Source organism: Corvus kubaryi, unplaced genomic scaffold (assembly GCF_017639235.1).
Source record: "Corvus kubaryi isolate FWS band 111438036 unplaced genomic scaffold, C.kubaryi_AGA036_p1.0 37392, whole genome shotgun sequence".
In the NCBI taxonomy this organism is placed as follows: domain Eukaryota; kingdom Metazoa; phylum Chordata; class Aves; order Passeriformes; family Corvidae; genus Corvus; species Corvus kubaryi.
In genome coordinates, this window is record NW_024581131.1 from 3,002,124 (window position 1) to 3,014,877 (window position 12,754).

Here is a 12,754-nt window from a genome sequence, read left to right on the forward strand (position 1 = left end):
CCTTTGGTTTTTTCTACTGCAATTGATTTAGCAGGAAAACCAGTAACTGCATACAGTACCATACCTGAAATCTTCTCCTGTCTCACTGTCAGAAGTGCAGCTGCATCACAAACAGAAAGCAAAGACTGTTTACTTAAGTGAGCACAAACAATCCAGCCCAGAAAGAAAAACTATTAAATTCCACTTAGTGCACAGGCTGCAAACATTACTTATCACAGGGCTGCAGTGCAGCATCTGTTCCTTCTACACAAACTGGCTTGATTTCATCAGGCAAAAAGATTTGGTGGCCCTTTTTTTCCTTATAGACATTAATTCGACTCAACAAATAAAATCACCTTCACCCTGTTCTGGAGATAATAGCAGAACTGAGAAGTCCTGCTGTGACAAGGATGCAGTTCCATTAAGAAAAGCTGATTTTCTGGAAAAACAAAATAATAATTTGTGATATTGGCTTTTTTCCATGACAGTAACCACACCTTTGCTGCATATAACAGGTTAGTGTGAACCCCACATCCCACCTTCAGTTGCCACATACTCTGTCGTGTGTCAGCCAGATCCTTGGGGTGAGGTGTCCGTGTTAATGTGGGCAGGTCCAAGGGACGGACAGGTTGTGTTTTTGCTATTTTTGAACGTGTACAAAGATGTTCAGATTTGTTTTGACAGGATGACTGGGCATACTTATTACTGATGCTAAATTCAGTTCCATTCAAAAGAGTGAAAAATCTGTGTGTCAAATGACATAAACAAAATCAAGAAGGAACAAAGTCTTTCATGCTTTAAAGAGGACAATCTCATTAACTTTATGCCAACACAATTTGCTTATAAATATCCAGGAGAGAAAACTATACCTGCAGATTAAAAGGTTGGTTGGAGACACTTCCATGAAGTTTACACATGATAAGCAATGACCATATCTAAATCAAATTTACAATTTGAGAGCACCAGCCAGCCACTAGTATCTTTACTCCAAAGGTCTGTGTACTGAACAAAGCTTTTCAACAGCAAACTCACACTCCACTGGTCTTTAGTGACCATGTGAACTCAGCGGCCCCTTCTCCAAAAACCCATGAGCCTGTTCCATATGATTAAGTAGAAACACATTCTTTACAGGAACTATTGATAGGCTGAAAGAGAAGATACCTTTTCCAGCCCTTCCATGCACAACACAAGGACCCTGAACCAACTGTGTATCAATTCTCTGATCTCTGTTTCTGCTCTGTAGCTGGAAAACAATTATTCTCCATTTGGAGTTTTAGCCCAAACTTCTCAACCCACTTTTTCCCACTTTGTTTTATCCCTCCTTTCCCCCTTTTCCTGCATACTCTTGGCAATTAAGGATGCCTTGATCTCCTACTAGTGCTGAAATGCCAAAATAACATGTTTGATAATGAGGTCTAGATCTAATTTGTCAAGGTATTTTAGATGTCTAATGATGCAAACATGAGCCTACTGAGATTTTCAAGTCTTTTCAAGACAGATCTTAATTTCCCACTTGAATAAAATTGAATATCTGGATGTTTCTGTATTTTTAAATTTTGTAACATGTATTTTTAAAAATCAATTTACTTCCAAGGCATAAAAACTTTAATTTTTTAAAATTTGATAAAAACAGTCACAAGATGAAAACCTACTGTTAACAACCTTAAACCTCTATCTTCATTTACATTATAAGGACTCAAGATTCACATGCAAGAATGTATGTCCTGTTTAAAACAAATGACATAATTACGTTTGAGCAAAGCATTTCTCAATTAGGTCTGTTTTCTGGTGTTATTTACTCCAACAAGACTTGATTTGGGACTATCAGAAGTGAGATGCTGCCCAGAAGAAATTAGCATGGCATATACTGTAATTATTTACTCACAACCAGGTAAAATCATTACCATTTACTACCTGTGCAGAATGTAAATAACTATTTCTCTATTTTTGTTAAATCCCTAACCATATTATAAAAGATTTATACTGAGATGCCCTCAGCCTGCTTTGGACAAGAGGCATTAATCTGAGCTGGATCTTCTGGACACACACTGTAACACAAACAACTAAAAAAATCACAAATGAGCCATGGCTCACTTCTGATTATCTCCCTCCTTGCCCAGGAATAAATTACATTACTTTTTAAGGGTTTGAAACAAATAATTTTTATAAGAAACAAGCAAAGATGATATGCAGTTAATACTGTTTTATTCATAAAGCATGGGGGCAAAGAGTAGGGAAATGACTTGTTATCCATTAGACCAAAGGAAGGGCCAGGAAGAGCATCCTGATTTCCTGAGCACTGAGTGACATGTCAGCAGGATACATCCTTCATCTTCATAGCTATGACCTTGGAGGAAGGGGAGGGGAAGGCAATTTGTATGAACTAATTCAGGTCTATTCTGTAACATGAATGACCGAAGCCAAGCATTCCCAAAGAAAGAGCTGTAACAAGGAACTTACTGATTTGGCTGACACTTCTCATTGCCTCAGCTGAGCCCTGCTGATTACTTGATAAGACTACTCTCCTTGAACCTGGGATAAGGTTGCATGTTCCTGGTCAGGCATTAGTATTTTCTTATCAAATTAAGGGAGCTTTCATCTGATAGCTTTACAACACAGGTGTGCAGCCCACACTGGCTGCATCCATCACTCTGAATAGGCCACTGCACCTGGCAGCAGCTCTGAAAGATGAGACAACACATAATCTGTCCCAGTGCAGCCAGCACTTACAGCACTCAGATTGTTTCAGCCACAAGTCCCTTTCTACATATCTGGCAGATAGCAGAGCAAATGTGATAACAACTGAATTTCACCTTGTGATACTTTGGCACATGTAGAACACATGAAAAGCAGTTCTGACCTTTCCACTGTTGCGAAGCACATACTTCTAAACAAGTGCTATTTAAAAGCCCAGCACAGTTTCTGATCAGAAACATCATGTCATCTGTTTTAGTTTACCATCAGACATTCAAATTACACTTCTTAATCATGTTATGTCATCTGTAAAAAATTACAGCCTTGCTGAAATGAAATTAGTTCACCTAATAAGGCTGCAGGGATTCTGTATGGTTCCTCACCATGGTCTGATTTTCTGCTTAGGGAAGTATATTCTCATGGATAGATCACCACATTCTGGAACTTTGGCTTCTGTTCTTGTTTGCCTCACTAGCTGAAAGGGTCACCTTCTTATGTTTCATTTTCCCCACCTATAAAATAGACAACCTTCCTTCCTTCCTTGTAATATTGCTATAAAAGCATGTGCAATTCTGAGTAGTATGACTAGCACGAGGGCTGGATATAAATCATAGCTCTTTACAAACACTCAAGGAATTTAGAGAACTGCTCCACAAAATCACTGCAGAATCCACTGTGTAACAATGAAACTCCATCCATCAGAGTATGTGGATTAGATTTATAGGTGCCCTGTTTTTCTTTCATTCCCAATCAGTTGGAAATAAAATTAACTGTTTTTCTAGGTTCTTCTGCAATTTGTTGAGATTTACCTACAAATAATCACAGCCCAATGGGCAAAGTGCATGGGTATGAAGTCTGGTACTGTGAAATAAACAGGCCAAAAATGTTCACACACATCGATAAACTGTGTTTTAGAGATGGCAGGAATTTACTGGAAACCACATACAGGAGCTGCAATTTATTTTACCATCTGTCACCTTGCCTCAGGGTCAAGAGAACAAGTGCCAACAGAAGCTGTTGGAGTTCAGTACTACTTTTTTCCTTCCCATCAAGGCCAGTCCAGAAGTTAGACACAAGTGGAATCTCTAAGTGGCTATCAGAGTCCAGGTGCTGTGTCCCCTTGGGAAAGGAGGGAAGGACATGACTGACTCACTCCTGTCAGACCAGGCAGGATACACTGGGGAGGACTCTGAGGTCACTGCCACTTGAAAGACACTCTTCAAATTCTCAGGCATTAGCCTGGTGCTGGGATGGAGCACACATCTGAGCCAGGCACTGCTCCTAGTGAGCCAGTACCTCTTTATAGCTCCATGCAAAGACACAAGCTCAGGCCTGGAAGTGCAAACAGCATTCTGTAGCAGCGCAACACCTCAAGCAAATTAATTCTGATTCCAGATTAGTTACAATTTCACTCAGCTTATGTTGCTGGAGTGCAGAATGCCCAAGAATGATTGCCCATTCCTGTTAATGGAATGGACAGCTTGTTTCACGCTGGCTGGGGATTCTTGCTGATGTGAGGGTAAGTTTTTTTCTTGACTGTGTATCTAGAAAATCCCTAACTCCACAAGTTCCCAGAATAGATTTTGGGCTTTTTCTGCATTACCACTCTAGTCAAGCTGAATTTTAAACGAAACTAGAATTTTAAATTAAATGCCCCTACCTGCTCCAGGATATGTTCCCAGAGATCTTCTGCATCTCACCAAGTATGGCCAGCAAGAGAGATGACTTACCACAGCCCACCTGTCCTACAATCATTGTTAGCTGACCTGTGAGAGAGGAAGGTATACACAAGATTATGATGTGCCAAATACTTATGGAAAAACATCTTATTCTGTTTATCTGATGTAATTTTGTACCTTGAGGGATTCGGATATCAATATTGGACAATGCTGGAGGACCTTCAGGTGTCCAAGTGAAAAATCCATTTGTGATCTATACCAAGATGGGGAGAAAAGACAAACAGAAACCCAGCTTTAGAACTCACTTTTTTTCCCCAACATCAGAGACACTTCTTTTTTCCTTACACTGAGCACAGGAACAGAGTTAGCCTTTGCCCAATGCAGGAAATAGATCTTCAAGGGAATGACTTTGTAAAGGACTGTACTTCCATGGGCAGAAACCTCTAAAAACAAACAAGCACTATTATAGACTATTAGAAGATTATTGAGAATTCATGAGGGAGAAAAAAATTGCCATTTAGCATTTCCCTTGTATTTATAAGGTGGGTACATGTAATAAGTGAAATGATTACAACACAATTAAATTACATACATGCCCAGTTTGCTCTCTGCAGAGCCCTGAATGTCTCACTCGATACACAGTGCAGCTTATACAGCAATTACACCATCCATATTCCAAGCAGACCTGCAGAACCTTCCATGAAATTAGATGTTGCTGCCCATTACAGCATTTTCCTCTGCATTTCTGACATGATTCTCAGATAATCTAGGTTTTGCTAGATACAGAAATTGTTTCACTGGAATAGACTAAAACCAGGAAACAAAGCCTGATCAGACTTTAAATGGCGATTTCCATGGATACTGTGGAAAACAAGGAAGGGGAGACAATTTTAAAAGGCCTACATTCATATAGGACCCTCTTCTCTCACTCTTTCAGAGCCACTCAAGCCTTCAATGCCTTTCAGCTATGCAAAGTACAATAATTTTTCATCTAAGAAGAGTGGAAGGGGACACTTTTATCACACCTTTGAGAAAAACTGATACTCCTATCTTGAGCAAAAGCAAGCGTGGTGTTCCTCCCTCTGGATTACCAAAGGCAGCCAGAGGATCCTCTGTCAACTAATGCCCCTTCCTGGGCAAGGAGCTGCAGACAGAGAGTACCTGCACAAGTCCCCTGACCCAGGGGCCGCTGGTGACAGCGGTGTCAGCAGATGGAGCCAAAGATTATCCCTGGGCGTAGCTTTCTGCTCAAGCCTTATAAATACTGTCCTTACAGATACTACTGCACTGGCCTCTCCTTTGTGACTAACTCCTCTGCTGTCACTCCAGGCTGTCTTTTGACCCAACACTGCCCCCAAAACCCTCTTTCAAACATTCCTCTTATTTTCCTGGAAGTCTGTTCAAGAACGATCCTGCACCAATTCAGCATGCCTAAAAAAAACCTGAAAGCATTACCAGTTGTCCTACTTAGTCCCATGAAACTGAATTATTCATCCTCTTTTGCTGGAAATGCAAATGTAATAGCAGACTTCCTAAATAAACAGCTTCATCACTATAACAACCATCAGGATTTTTATTGCTTCTGGCCATTTCCACAGCAAATCAAGAGCATCAGTCTTCAAAGTGGCATGGGTAATTGTAATCTTTTTCTTCCGATAAGTTAGGTCTTTGGGAGTTAGTTTTTAATTTCATCTGGGGAAAGGCCACTAGGAATTCCAAAAGAGGAAGGGAAGATCCGTGATGGCATTATTTTGGGAATATCTAGAACAAATTCTTTTCGATTTTCTTCATCCCGTTATGCTATACAGACCCTGGAAATAGAAGAAAGAGTCTGGCATACATAAAAGGTTGGGCCAGATGATCTTTTGAGGTTCCTTCCAACCTAGGCTGTTCTATCTTTTGAGTTAAGAGTTTTGGACCTGAGAACAGGGTAATGATTGAAACACTTGAAACAGCAAAAGGCTGGGTGAAATCTAGAGGAATAATTGCAACTAATCACAACCTAGAGATTAGTAGTTAATTCTTAAAAAGGAAGACAGACAAGAAAGGTGGAGGTTAATCTCTGACAAGTGCACAAGTGTCTGACAGTTCACACCAAACTCTGGTTCTTGAACTTGAAACTGCCATCAGAATACAAAAGTGACTATTAGTGAGCTAATATAAGTGTTATTAGAGTGACCTTCATATCACCTTTACACAAAAATCATCTGCTTCTGTGATGTTAATGGGTCTTCTTGTGTGAGAGCTGTAATTGTTCCAGTCCTCCCTGGCAGGCCTCTTGCGGTTCACAACCTTGAGTGGCTGTGCAAAATCAGAAAGACAGAAATAAGCACTAATTGGTGGCAGCATCAGCAAAATGTCCTAGGCCCTAGCAACCTTAGTGTGAACAATACAGTTCAGGGTATTAAAATAGAGGTTTTGCAATTGCAAGAAATAATCAGTAGGAAATGGAGAAGTGAAAAATTTATTCTGAGTACAAACTACTGCAGCCACTTCACTGGCAATGAGACAGCTTTACTCACCACTGCCTGGTACTTGCTGTGATTATCTGCGCTTCTTAGCTCTGAGGATTTATCATGTTCTTCTCCAATTTCTTCACTTGACAGGAATTCACTCAGTTTCTGCACACTGAAAGGGAAAAAACCACAATTCACACTTCAACCTTGGAAGTAAAACTTTTCTTCACTGCAATGTTTATTACAGAGCATCCCTTCTGGTGCTTCAGCTGCTGTCTGCTGCACAGTTTGTTTTTCTTGTTTTGTTACAGGTATATGAAAATGTGCAATGGGAAGTTACTGCAAGGAAGTTTTCAAAACCTGTCCTGTTGCCTATTAACAGTGATGATTTTTTAACAGTTTGTGCTGATGTTCCTCAAGTCTTGTCTCTTCTGACACGACCAGAGAGATCTCACACAAAGGTTTTTTCAGGCACTTGGTGAGACACAGAAGGACTACAACTGTGACTTGTTTTAAAGCCACTCACCCAAGCAGAATTAATGTCATTCATGCTGAACAAGTGTGGCCCAGCCAGTCTTACTGAACAGTCTTATCAACACTGGCTGGCAGTCTGATGAAAGCTGTACACTGTGAGCCAAATTCAACCAGCTGTGGTGAAATATTATTTGCATAAGGTAACCAGATAAAGGAATATACTTTAACAGAATAGTATTCAACAGATGAGATATAAAAGGAATTCTGACAACCAGCAACAAAGAAGGCGGCATAAAATTTTCACTAGCTGCTTTAAGATTTAATTAGCTAAGAGATGATGTGCCTTTATTAAGACATTTAACAGGGCATCAGTTTTATCTCTGTACCTGAGTTTATAAAATGTATGTCTAATCTACTTAAAGGGACAGCAAATGAAATTTGTGGAAGAATTGGATTGAATCATGAACTCAACATCAAAGGAGCTCAATTAGCTGGAAATAAGTTAACTATCAGTCTTCAAAACGATAAAGTGCCAGAAGGCCTTGGGTTCCTAAAAATAAATTTATGGACAAGAGCTGAAAAAATTGATTTTAATCTTTAGCCTAAGCTAAGTGGGGAGAAAGAGGCAAACAAGGCCACTGAAGCATTGTGATATGTGGTCATCTGTTAGGAGGCCAACCTTAAAAAATAAAAATAAACTCATCAGCATTTATTTTGCATTTCACTGCCAGGGGTTTCTTCTTTAAAAGAAGACTTAGTTTCCTCTTAGAAGCTTGTGAGATCCCCCACTGATGGCAAAATGTTGTTGTATCCAGGCATTACAGCACTGCCTGAGGCAGACTCCCTGTACAGTTAACACTTGTCCTGCAAGCAGAGATCAAAGTCACCTGGGGACTCCCTAGGAGAGAACTGGTTCTACAGTTTTTCTGTCAACCTGCCGGATTGCTAATGGCAGCTGAGGACTGACATCAGTGAATCTCTTAGTGCATTCAGTGAAGGGAACTTAAGTACAGCAGGTACTACAATCTAAACAACAGAAAGGGGGAGAATAACTATTTGGGATGGGATAAGAGGAATAATTAATTTGGGATCAATTTTGGGTCAGAATTCCTTAATGGGAAGGTCTTTTATCTCAAAGGAAGTGATTAGAAGCTCCACTGCTAGAGATATTTATATCTATTTGCATAAAGCTCTGAAAAACTGGGCTAGGAATCCTACCCTTTTTATTCAGTGAACCAGACAGTTAAAAGGAGACTTCGAATGTCTTTACATGGACCAAATGATGGTTTAGATGCTGCCCATATGGATTTGATATACAGCTGCACCTATACTCTCTGTATGAAAATTGCACAAATATTTAAGAAATTGCTCTAAAGATAGAAGGAGCAGACAGAGAAGTCCCCCATGTGTCTGCTCCAGGGTCTAGAGGGGTAGGAAGAGAAGACAGCAAACATTCTCAGGCCATGCATATCCAAACAAGACTATGTATTAAGCCATCCAACAACTTCATTTTATTCTCTAGTTGTGTGTCCAGGTGCCTGTACTCTCTGCAAACCCCTGCCCAATGCTCTGCATAATTCTGGAATCACTGCTCCTGAGGCAATTACTGAAGAAACACAGTAGACCTGTGAGAAAATCTTGTGTTAGAGGCAAGAGCTCTTATTTCAGGACACCAGACTGTTCTAAACTCTTCAAGAATAGAAAAAGGACATTCTCTGCAGAGCTCTTGCTGACAGCTCAATTTCAGTATTCCAGTATCTCCACAGGGGAACTTATTTTTAAGCCATAGAACAGACATATTGATTCAAACATGGTTATTTGCACAGCTGACTGGAAAGGTGGTTTGATATTAAACCCAGTAAGATACATAATGCCACTCTTGCTGCTTAACCTTTGCTGATTGAAAATTGTACACTGCACAATGTCCCCAAAGACTCACATTGAAGAAGTACATCAATTGGCTGCTCGGTTTTAATTTTCAATGGCAGAAGCACTCCACATATTAAAGAAACCCCAAAACACCACTTTTCAAAGAGGTATCAGAATTTGTCACCTTCCTAAAGACTTTGAAGTTGCCCCTCTCAGAAGCAGACACCCAAGTCTATAACTTGAAAAGTTTTCAGGGGTCCTACATGGAACAGCTTTAAATCTGTCAATCACACAGTGGTTCTGAGTGTCAATGACAATTCATAGGGATACTTTGCAACTGGGGACATGTGTAATGATTAAAGATACCAATGAGGTTTTTGGTCAATATTACTGTCCTTGATAGCATCTGGCATCAGAGACTGTAGCCAACATTAAAAGAGCAGGGTTTGTGAAGTGCCTGAGATGCAAAGCCAGTAACACCCTCTTACTATCCTTTACATGCTGGTTTCACTGCTGGATCATCTTCTGCTCCACTTAGTCCCTGTCACCACAGGAGAAGCTGTCTTTGCACACTTGCTAAAACCAGTAAGAATATCTCAGCCTCAAGAAAGCTGAAATATAACTCTGCCAAGTTAGGTCACCTTTACCTGACCAGCTACTTATTAGCAAGAAGGTGTAACAGCAGGACACAGTTACAGCAAGCAAACAATAGCTGTGCTCAATCTGTGCAAACTCGACCGTCTGCTTTTTAACATTTTCTAAACTATTTAAGCAAGCACATCTCTGCATGGGTTGCAAATTCCTGGCACATGATTCCAAAATATTGATCTGAAGAATGAGGCTCTCTAGACAGAGTAGCACCACCAGCACTATGGAGCAATGCACTCTGGAACACTACCTGGGTGATACAGACAGCCAGGAAGGCAAGGATCATGTCAGCTTTGATACAGAGTTTGATTCCTGTCTGCACCACAAATGGCAGGGCAACAGCCTGCCAACAAGAAGGTATCTACAGAATAACCCATGAAGAACTCCCAGCTAGCAACAATTAATACTTGGCCGATACTAATTGCTTTCAAATTGTTCCTGTGGCATTAACAGACACAATTCATTTGCAAAGAAATCCTTAGACAAGCCACAGTAAATGCCTGCTGGTAGTAGGCAGTGTCAGTGCGGGCTCCCAGACGCTTTGCTGGCTGTAATCTTTGCACAACAATTTGCCACGGCTCTAGGGACTACCACAGTGGCTGCAAAACATTTCCTGCCAGCTGCTGATGCTCTCAGATTTCACACTCCTTAGGAGAGAGGACACAGCTGTGACTTTGCACTGTCAGGGAATTTTCAAACACTGAAGGCAATCTCAGCCTCATGCTGTAGTCTCCTTTCCATCTCCAAAGCAACACAAAGATAATTAAGCAAGGGCTGGTGTCCAGTATCTGTCCCATAGTTTAAATAAGCTCCTCAGACAGCTTCATTGCTGCATTGGAGGTCATAAAGTTGTCCTAATGAAGAAAGAAGCCCAAACGCTGCCTCTCCTATCAGTCAGGTAGAGTTACACTGCATATGAAAAAGCATTAGGAGGTTTTTTCAATAATCTGTTGATACTCAAAATCCCCAGTGAAACAGCAATTCTACTGGTTGTTGTTTGGTTAGCTTTTGAACACTCAAACGAACATGTTCATCAGAAAGTAAAAATTCATCAAGTCTGGATTAGACATTTAGTCATGAACTTACTGTGACTCTTAAAAGGGATTTTTAAGGTTTTTTGTTTGCTTGTTTCAGTCTAACTCTGCCACAACAGGCAGCCTCTCAGGCAAAGGCTGAAAAACAAGAGATACACACTGAAACATGTCCTTCTGTGATTGCCTTTTACCCTTCTACATGCTTGATGGAGGAGGGGGGAAAGGTTGGGAAGCAGTTTACAAGAACAGATAAAAAAATCACCATGCTGTTTCTAAAGCTGCAATTGTAAAATGAGCAAAATTCTCAGAAACTGGATAGGTGGTAGCAAAGATATTAATTTTACAGTTCTCACCTTACTAATGCTTTGACAGTGGATCTAACCACACTTGAGAGCAGGAACAACGGAGACACAAGGATATGAAACAGGGAGAGGGAGGCAAATGCCACTGATGGGGAGAAGTCAGCCTTTCTTGTCAGATGAGCATGGACAACAAATGTCTACAAAGAGACAAACATCATTGTCAGTGCTTTGCCATAAAGAAGGAAACAGGTTTCATATTCCACAAGCATTTCATTTACAGAATCCTAATTCATACTCTCTTAACAGTTTGGGGAAGTGCTGCATGATCTGGGCTGCTTCTGGTCCCAGAAGGCAAGTGGGCATTTTCCATACTCTCCCAGAGGAACTGCAAATGTGTAGCAGGTTTGCATCCCATTCTCCTTCCTCAATTCCACATCACTTATACTTGAAAATGCAGTCTTAATCAACACTATTTAGAAAAGTCCATACTTACTATAAGTACAGCTGCAATTGGTATTGCTGCATTCATAAAGACTGTGAAGGAAAACATATAGGAACACTTAGAAACAATTTTCATTCAGACATGCTAAAAGCTAAAATACTACTAGCACTGCTTTACAACGGTATTTTCCAGGCTCTTACTGTCTGTCCCCTCTATCACAACCTGAGGATATTATTTAATCACCACCTTTTCAATTTGACCTTCACTCAACTTTATTTCACGCAAGTAAACTACACAGAGAAAGAATATAGACTCTAGAGCTAAAACAGAACACAAGCATTGGTACAGGTGTAACAGAAGAACACTAGCCACTTCTTTTGTGTTTAAACTGTGCCTGTCCTTTTCTCCTACCAGATAGAGCAACGTTCAAATAGTAAAAGCTCTCCCCAGTTACTTCATCTGAAGTGTCATTGTTTGACACCCCTGGTGGACTGTTTTGCCATCCCTTTCTTGGCATAAACCGCTGAAGGACTTTATATAGTGTCAGGTATTTCTCTTGCCTACATTTAGATGATCGTTAATGAATCCTCTAACATATTCATGAACTCTGTACTCGTGCTTATATAAAATAGCTGAGTTACTGCACAGAGCCCTAATTCCTTGTCAGAGAGGAGAATTTGAAAATATAAGTACGTTAGTGTACGTAATTGCAAAATAAAAGCTTAGGCTTTGAAAGACTAACATGTCTTGAAGTCTAGAAATGCGTAGTTTACACCTCACCCAAGTTTAAAAAACCCGTATTTTTCTGAGGAAAGTGTTCTTGCTGTGTTGGAATACAAAGCAGCCTCTCATGTCTCCTCAATGGTTCTACAACCCGACCAGTTTTCACACTTTGTATCAACTCAAGGTAGTTACAGCACAGAAATTGCCAAGAAGGGAAACTTGCTGCCTGCAACTCTGTCCTTCCAAATGCCATTAAATCCTTGCCTTTGCAACGTGCCTTTGAGACCACCGCAGTACACGGGTTTGCTTTTAGGAATGAATCTGGTGAGGGAATCTGGCAAAGCTGATAAACTTCTCAGAGACAGATCCCGCTCTTCTCCTGCCCACAGTACAAGATCATACCTGTCAAATATGAAGCTGGATGGAATAAATATCCTGTAGGGTTGGCAAAGCC

The 12,754-nt window shown here is 40.4% G+C and overlaps 1 protein-coding gene across 1 annotated transcript in view; it reads right to left on the reverse strand.

The window, feature by feature from the left end:
- Positions 1-12,754, reverse strand: part of ABCC8 (ATP binding cassette subfamily C member 8) — a 74,241-nt gene that overhangs the window by 31,978 nt on the left and 29,509 nt on the right. Inside the window, exons 11-17 of the mRNA XM_042038335.1 lie at positions 11,629-11,669; positions 11,187-11,332; positions 6,875-6,980; positions 6,543-6,653; positions 4,530-4,605; positions 4,334-4,439; positions 65-100 (exon numbers count right to left, since the gene is read on the reverse strand). Of these exons, the coding sequence (XP_041894269.1) occupies positions 65-100; positions 4,334-4,439; positions 4,530-4,605; positions 6,543-6,653; positions 6,875-6,980; positions 11,187-11,332; positions 11,629-11,669 (622 nt within the window). The remainder of the gene's footprint in view (positions 1-64; positions 101-4,333; positions 4,440-4,529; positions 4,606-6,542; positions 6,654-6,874; positions 6,981-11,186; positions 11,333-11,628; positions 11,670-12,754) is intronic.